This window comes from Dipodomys merriami, unplaced genomic scaffold (genome assembly GCF_024711535.1).
Source record: "Dipodomys merriami isolate MVZ:Mamm:240054 unplaced genomic scaffold, mDipMer1.0.p SCAF_125, whole genome shotgun sequence".
NCBI classification, from domain to species: domain Eukaryota; kingdom Metazoa; phylum Chordata; class Mammalia; order Rodentia; family Heteromyidae; genus Dipodomys; species Dipodomys merriami.
This window is the reverse complement of record NW_027202549.1, coordinates 2738165-2746658: the sequence shown is the minus strand read 5'-3', so window position 1 is coordinate 2746658 and position 8494 is coordinate 2738165. Positions and strand designations below refer to the sequence as shown.

Here is an 8494-nt window from a genome sequence, read left to right as displayed (position 1 = left end):
CTGAGTCTTTTATTTTATTTTTTTTGTCAATTGTGGGGCTTGAATTCTGGGCCTGGATGCTATCCCTGAGCTTTTCAGCTCAAGGCTAGCGCTCTACCACTTGAGCCACAGTCTCACTTCCGGTTTTCCGGTGGTTGATTGGAGATAAGAGTCTCACAGACTTTCTTGCCCCTGCTGGCTTTGAACTATGTTCCTCCGATCTCAGCCTCCTGAGTAGTTAGGATGACAGGCGTGAGCCTCCAGTGCCGGGCTGGGAACCTGAATCTTAACTTGATCTTTGGGATCTAGTGAAGGAAAACAAATCAAGTAGAAGTATAAAGAAGGTTACACTTGGGAGGTACCCTCACTCTGTCTCTGTTCTTGTCACCCCAGACCAAAGGATACACAGACACTGCTGTCTGCTAGGCCAGATGGAGCTACACAAGCGAGACTATCACGTGGAAAGACCCTTGCTGAACCAGGAGCAGCTAGAGACACTGGGACACAGGAGCTCAGCACCTAAGACCCGCCAGTGGCAAACTTGGTTTCAGTAAGGCCCAAGATTAAAAAAAAAAAAAATGGGGGGGTTCCAATGGGGTCCAAATAATTCCCATCTTTAATAGGTATCAATACCTGCTTCTAGATGCTCTCCATCTCGCGCCCGTGCCTTTTTGCTCCAACATCTTCCAGTCTTAGCTTGGTTACCCCGCTATCGGGTACGTGACTGGCTCTTGGGTGATCTCTTATCTGGCTTGAGTGTGGCCATCATGCAACTCCCACAGGGTAAGTCACCTTGAAAGCACTGGCCTACTTCCAAGTCTAGGATACCCCATGCTTGGAACTCTCCACTTCTGACCCTTGACCTATAGCCCCCTGACCTAGGGTTTGAATTCCTCCCCCCCCCCCCAACCTTTTGAGATCCTCATCTCCAAACTTGTATTGCTTCCATTCCACCTAAGGCTTGGCGTATGCCCTCCTGGCTGGATTGCCCCCTGTGTATGGCCTCTACAGTTCCTTCTACCCCGTCTTCATCTACTTCCTCTTTGGGACTTCCAGACATATCTCTGTGGGTAAGTAGGAATCAGACCTAGCCTTCCAGGAGGCTGTCCATCTCTCCCCTGGAGGATAGGGAGACAGAGGGCTGAGCAGAGCTGAAGAGCTTGGGGGAGAGGGGAACGTGCATGTCAGGTCACTAGGAAGCTGGCTGATGGGGTATCCCAGACAGAACCATTCCACTAACTGGGGTCCCAGATTAAGGGCATCTCCAACCTCCTGGTATCTAGATTAGGAGGAAGTGAATGGATGAAGCAATTCATGCCCAGTAAGTGTGACGCAGGCTCTGACTCCCTTCTTCATTCCACTGTCCTTAGACTAATAGACAAAGGAGGGGCCCGAGTGCTAAGCTGGGTGCCAGTGGCTCACGCCTGTAATCCTAGCAACTCAGGAGGCTGAGATCTGAGGATTGCAGTTGGAAGCCAGCCCAGGCAGAAAAGTCTGAGAAATTCTTTTTTTTTTTTTTTGCCAGTCATGGTGCCTGAACTCTGGGCCTGGGCACTGTCCCTCAGCTCTTCAGCTCAAGGCTAGTGCTCTACCACTTGAGCCACAGCACCACTTCCAGCTTTTTCTGCTTATGTGGTGCTGAGGAATCGAACCCAGGGCCTCATGCATGCAAGGCAAGCACTCTACCACTGAGCCACCTTCCCAGCCCCATCTTTTTTTTTGTTTTTGTTGGTTGTGGGACTTGAACTCTGGGCCTGGGCTCTGTCCCTCAGCTCTTCATCTCAAGGCTAGCACTCTACCACTTGAGCTGCAGCACCACTTCTGGTTTTCTGCTGGTTTATTAGAGATAAGAGTTTAATGGACTTTCCTGTGCGGGCTGGCTTTGCAGGCTGGCTTTGAACCACAATCCTCAGCTCTCAGCCTCCTAAGTTGCTAGGATTACAGGTGTGAGCCACCAGTGCCCCCGGCTTGTTTTTGTTTTTTTGTTGGTCATGGGGCTTGAACTCAAGGCCCCCGGCACTGTCCCTGAGCTCTTTTGCTCAAGGCTAGCACCCTACCATTTTGAGTCATAGCTCCACTTCCCGATTTTGAGTGGTTCATTGGAAATAAGAGTCTCATGGACTTTCCTGCCTGGGCTGACCCCCTGAGGAGCAAGGATAACAGGCATGAGCCACCAGCACCTGGCTTGTGAAATTCTAATCTAAACCAGAAGTGGAGCTATAGGCCGGCTTTGAAAGAATGGCACCCAATGCTACTGGCTCACGCCTGTCATCCTAGCTGCTCAGGAAGCTGAGATCCAAGGATCAGGGTTCAAAGCCAGCCTGGGTAGAAAAGTCTGTGAGACTCTGATCTCTCATTAACCACTAGAAAACCAGAGATGGTGGTGTGGCTCAAAGTGGTAGAGTGCTAACCTTGAGCAAAAGAAGCTTGGGGACAATGCCCGGGCCTTGAGTTCCAGCTCCACAACTGATAAAACAAACAAAAACAGAAAGAATGACTCCCCCCCCCCCGCCCCCAGGCCCTGAGTTCAAGTCCCAGTCCTAGTACACACACCCCTAAAGGAACCTTGTTGGGCTGGGAAAATGTGCCTAGTGGTAGAGAGCTTGATTAGCCCTGGGTTCGATTCCTCAGTACTACATACACAGATAAAAAGCTAGAAGTGGAGCTGTGGCTCAAGTGGTAGAGTGCTAGCCTTGAGCAAAAGGAGTTCAGGGACAGTGCCCAGTCCCTGAGTTCAAGCCCCAGGACTGGCAGAGAGAGGGAGAGGGAGAGAGAGGGAGAAGGAGAGGACCTTGTGAGCTCAGGGTTCATTTCTGACTTTGGTTTACCTAATTTGCCAGCCCTGACCCCATTTGTATAGCCATAGTCTGATGGCATTCATGAAGACCAAGGCAGACCTCTCTTTCAGTGGTGTCCTGCTTTCCATCCAGGGACTTTTGCTGTCATGTCTGTCATGGTGGGGAGTGTAACAGAATCTTTGGTTCCGGATAATGGCTTCGCAAACGGGACAGACAGTGACAGTCGTGTGCAGATCGCCTCTACACTGAGTGTCCTGGTCGGCCTCTTCCAGGTGTGGAAGGTGTTTGTGTCTTGCACTCTCTGCCCCCCCCCCATTTCCTCCCAGATCTGTCTGATTGTGTCTGATGGCCATCACTTTTCCTGTTGGCACACATCCTCCTCCGATCCCACCTATCTTGGGCTCTGCTTCCTGGCCTTGACTTCTGTTGTATCTACAGGTGGGGCTTGGCCTGGTCCACTTCGGTTTCGTAGTCACCTATCTGTCGGAGCCTCTGGTCCGCAGCTATACCACGGCTGCATCTGTGCAGGTGTTCATCTCCCAGCTCAAGTATGTGTTTGGCATCTCTCTGACCAGTCGCTCTGGGCCACTGTCCCTCATCTATGTGAGTGAGGGTAGAGGCCGGGTGAGGAAGGTCTGCCCCATGACTTGAGTATTGGCTGACCGCATCTCTCCCCAGATGCTGCTAGAGATCTGCTCAAAACTGCCAGAGACCGTGGTGGGCACGGTGATCACCGCATTGGTGGCTGGAGTGGTGCTTGTGTTGGTGAAACTATTGAATGACAAACTGCAGCGGTATCTGCCCCTGCCCATACCTGGAGAGTTGCTCACGGTGAGAGGGTCAGGGTGTGTGTGTGGGTGGAGGGCAGAGGACAAGGGAACACTTAGAAAGATCCTTGCCAGGGGCCGGGCATGTGGCTTAGTGGTAGAGTGCTTGCCTAGCATGCAGGAAGCCCTGGGTTCCATTCCTCAGTACCACATACACAGAAACAGTTGGAAGTGGTGCTGTGGCTCAAGTGGTAGAGTGCTAGCCTTGAGCAAAAGAGGCTCAGGGACAGTGTCCAGGCCCTGAGTTCAAAGTCCAGGACGGGCACCAAAAGAAAAACGAAATCCTTGCCCAAGGGTGAAGCCTCACAGTATTTCAGAGTGACTTGGGGATGTCTCTGTGGGAGGTTCCTGTGTATTGGGGGTTGGGATTGCAGTAGAAAGCCATCTGGTTGACCTGGCCTCTGTAGCTCATGCCTGTCATCCTAGCTCCTCCAGACACTGAAATAGGAGGATCATGGTTCAAAGCCAGCCCTGGGCAGGAAAGTCCATGAGATTCTTATCACCAATGATCCGCCAGAAAATTGGAAGTGGTATTATGACTCAAAGTGGTAGAGTGCTAGAGTTGAATAAAAGAGCTCAGGGTTAGCACCTGTGCCCTAAGTTCAAGTCCCAGGACCGACACACACACACACACACACACACACACACACACACACACACACACACACACACACACACACACACACACACACACACACACAGAGACACACACACACACACACACACACACACACACACACACACTTTTCTATCTCTGGGAAGAAGGCTTTATCCTGGTGCCCCTTCCCCAAAATGTCTTTTTTGTGAGGCCTGACTCTGGGCCTGGGCACTGTCCTTCAGCTCTTCAGCTTAAGCCTAATGCTCTACCACTTGAGCCACAGCACCACTTCCGAATTTTTCTGCTTATGTGGTGCTGAGGAATCGAACCCACGGCCTCATGCATGCAAGACAAGCACTCTACCACTGAGCCACCTTCCCAGCTCCTAAACTGTCTTCTTCATCTCCCTGAAAAGAATGCCAGCACCTCCTTACCCCTAACTCTGTCGTTCTCCACATTGCCCTTCTCTATCCCCTCCAGCTCATTGGGGCTACAGGCATCTCTTATGGTGTGGAACTGAAGAAAAAATATGGGGTGGATGTTGTGGGCGATATTCCTGCAGGGTAAGGTGGACCTCAGTTGGGGTATGGAGGTTGGGGCAGCCAGAGGTAGGCCCTTCCTCTGACCTCCTAGGTCTGTTTTTGTAGGCTGATACCTCCAAAAGCCCCCAAGCCTGAGCTGTTTGCACAGCTCGTGGGGAATGCCTTTGCTATTGCTGTAGTTGGATTCGCCATTGCCATCTCTCTGGGGAAGATCTTCGCCCTGAGGCATGGTTACCGCGTCGATAGCAACCAGGTTTGCATGGTGTGGGCACCACAGTTGGACAGAAGCATCCCAGGAATTGGTGGTAGGGAGGAAGTGGAGAGGGGGGGCCCAGGTGAGACTCAGGTGGGACTGAGAAGGGGAAAACAAAGATATGTAGGACACCAAGCGCTGATGGCTCACTCCTGTCATGCTAGCTACTCAGGAGACTGAGATCTGAAAATCCGCTGTTCAAAACCAGCCCAGGCAGGAAAGTCTGTGAGACTCTTATCTCCAATGAACCACCAGGAAACCGGAAGTGGCGCTGTGGCTCAAAGTGGTAGAGTGCTAGGCTTGAGCAAAAGAGCTCAGGGACAGCGCCCAGGCTCTTGAGTTCAAGCCCCACGACTGACCAAATAAATAAAGAAATGAATGTGTAGGACAGGCAGACACCCAAATCTTTGGAGGCCATTGAGTGGGTGTGAAGGGGTGGGGGTGCATTATCCTGATCAGGCACCTCTTAATGAGTTCCTCACATTCACCCTCCCCTACCAGGAGCTGGTGGCTTTGGGCCTCAGTAACTTCATTGGGGGCATCTTCCAGTGTTTTCCCGTGAGTTGCTCTATGTCTCGGAGCCTGGTCCAGGAGAGCACTGGAGGCAACACACAGGTGGGTGTTTTGGAGGTGTGGGTAGAGGGAAAGACATAGCTTGACGTACAAAGATGTAGCCTGGCCTGGGAAGGTGGCTTCATGGTAGAGTGCTTACCTAGCATGCATGAAGCCCTGGGTTCAGTTCCTCAATACTACTTCAAGCTGGAAGTAGCATTGTGACTCAAGTGGTAGAGTGCTAGCCTTGAGCAAAAGAAGCTCAGGGACAGTGCTCAGGTCCTGAGTTCGAGCCCCAGGACTGGCAAAGAAAAAAAGAGAAAGGAAGAAAGAAAGGAAGGAAGAAAGGAAGACAGAAAGACAGACAGGAAGGAAGGAAAGGAAGGAAGGAAGGAAGGAAAGAAGGAAGGAAGGAAGATGGATGTGGTCCCCACATCCCCACCCCCATAGCCCCTACCGGGTTCACCTCCACTCCCTTTTTGTCCGTACTCTGTAGGTTGCAGGGGCTGTATCTTCCCTTTTCATCCTCCTCATCATCCTCAAACTTGGGGAGCTCTTCAAAGACCTGCCCAAGGTGAGTTCTCACCCCTCCCAATCAGGCTTCAGGACCTGGGCCAAGCCAGGGCTCAGATTGGTCAAGCTTCATTCCTAGTGAAGGACACAGATTCATGATACCATGGGGTTCAAGTTGAGGGCTTTAGGATATGAGTTTAGAAGCAAAGATCAGAGGTTAGAACTTTTCAGAATCATTAGCTGGGAATGTGGCTTAGAGGTAGAGTGCTTACCTAGTATACACAAAGTCCTGGGTTCGATTCCTCGGTACCACTTTGACAGAAAAAGCCAAAAGTGTCACTGTGGCTCAAATGGTAGAGTGCTAGCCTTGAGCAAAAGAAGCTCAGGGACAGTGCCCAGGCTCTGAGTTCAACCCAGGACTGGCAAAAAGAAAAGAAACAAAGGCTTTTCAGAGTCAGAGCCAAATGGTTAGGGTCACATTGGGTGGTAGCTGCTGTGGGATGGGGCTGTGCCCAGTTTTTGGAGTCAGGCCTGGGTGGTTGGAGTTGTCAACATCTGGGTACCTCTCAGCCATCCTGGTGACATTCCTTCTACCACAGGCAGTCCTGGCAGCTACCATCATTGTCAACCTAAAAGGCATGATGATGCAGTTTTCTGACATATGCCGGCTCTGGAAGACGAATCGAATGGATCTGGTGAGGCTCAGGCACCTGGGGCTGGGAGCTTCAGGTGGTGCAGTGGTCCTTCTGGACGTGTGTGTGTGTGTGTGTGTGTGTGTGTGTGTGTGTGTGTGCGTGTGCGTGCGCGCGCGCACACGCGCGCACGCCCATTCAGCTTTTCCATTCAGCTTTTCCACTCCAGGTTGGCGCTCTGCCACTTGAGCCACAGCTCCACTTGGAGCTTCTGGCTGGTTCATTGGAGCTAAGCGTCTCATGCACTTCCCTGCCTGGGCCAGCTTCAAGCCATGATCCTTCAATCTCAGCTTCCTGAATGACTCTTGATTCAGGTTGGGAACCATTAGCTCCCCTGGACCCGTTGACCCTTGGCTTCTCTGTTTTCAGCTCATCTGGCTGGTGACCTTTGTGGCTACCATTCTGCTGAATCTGGACATTGGCCTGGCGGTTGCAATAGGCTTCTCTCTGCTGCTTGTGGTGGTCCGGACCCAGCTGTGAGTCACCTGTTTCTTGCTCACCCCTCAATTCCAGCTGGTGAAGGAATAAGTTCCACACTGGCTCCCGCTAGCTTTGTGGGGAGGTGAGGATCACAGGCCCCTTTCTGTGTCTCCTCTTCTTCTTTTTATTCATTTATTTTTGTCAGTTGTGGGGTTTGAATTCACAGCCTGGCTGCTGTCCCTGAGCTCTTTTCCTCAAGGCTAGCACTTTACCACTTTGAGCCACAGCTGTACTTCCGGTTTTTGAGGGAATTCATTGGAGACAGGAGACTCATGGGGGTCTTTCCTGCCCGGGTTGGCTTTGAACTGCAATCCTCAGATCTCAGCCTGTTGAGTGGTGGGATTATAGGTGTGACCCACCAGCGCCTGTCTTTTTTGCCTCTTTCTTCTTGTGCTCACTTTCTCCTCTACAGGCCTCACTACTCTATCCTGGGGCAACTTCCAGACACGGATGTTTACAGAGATGTGACAGAGTACTCCGAGGTGAGTGACCGGCTGAACAGGAGACCTGAGGGGTGGGGTAGGCCAACAGAGCAGGATTTTGTGAGTCTGTTCCATACTGACAGGGGACTGAAAGCACTTTGTGTCTGTGCTTATTTGTTCTGTTTTTGTGCCAGGCAGAGAGAAAGCCTAGGTAGGGTTGATATAGAAAGACAAGGAAGCCAGGTGCTGGTGGCTCACACCTGTCATCCTCACTACCCAGGATGCTGAGATCTGAGGATCATAGTTCAAAGCCAGCCCAAACAGTAAAGTTCATGAGACTCTTATCTCTAGTGTTGATTTGGTTTGTTTTTTTCGTGTGTGTCAGTGATGGGACTTGAACTCAGGGCCTAGACACTGTCCTTGAGCTCTTTGGCTCAAGGCTGGCACTCTACCTCTTTGAGCCACAGCACCATTTCTGGTTGTCTGGTAGTTCATAAGAAATGTCTCCCAAACTTTTCTACCCAGGCTGGCTTTGAACTGGTATCTTCATCTCAGCCTCCTCAGTAGCTAGGATTACAGGCATGCGCCACTGATGCCTAGCTTCTTATCTCCAATTTTAACCAACAGAAAACTGAAAGTGGAGTTATGGCTCAAGTGGTAGAGTGTTAGTCTTGAGGAAAAACAAAAGTTCAGGGACAGTGCCCAGGTCCTGAGTTCAAGCCCCAGAGCTGACAAAAGAAAGAAAGAAAGAAAGAAAGAAAGAAAGAAAGAAAGAAAGAAAGAAAGAAAGAAAGAAAGAAAGAAAGAAAGAAAGAAAGAAAGAAAGAAAGAAAGAAAA

The 8494-nt window shown here is 51.0% G+C and overlaps 1 protein-coding gene across 1 annotated transcript in view; it reads left to right on the top strand.

Moving 5' to 3' along the window:
* Celsr3 (cadherin EGF LAG seven-pass G-type receptor 3) overlaps nt 1-8494 on the top strand; it is a 55552-nt gene that overhangs the window by 40793 nt on the left and 6265 nt on the right. Inside the window, 14 exon segments of the mRNA XM_070017716.1 lie at nt 373-405; nt 407-529; nt 623-762; nt 939-1049; nt 2910-3049; nt 3216-3380; nt 3456-3608; nt 4683-4765; nt 4850-4997; nt 5499-5612; nt 6046-6123; nt 6662-6757; nt 7124-7230; nt 7647-7716. Of these exon segments, the coding sequence (XP_069873817.1) occupies nt 373-405; nt 407-529; nt 623-762; nt 939-1049; nt 2910-3049; nt 3216-3380; nt 3456-3608; nt 4683-4765; nt 4850-4997; nt 5499-5612; nt 6046-6123; nt 6662-6757; nt 7124-7230; nt 7647-7716 (1561 nt within the window).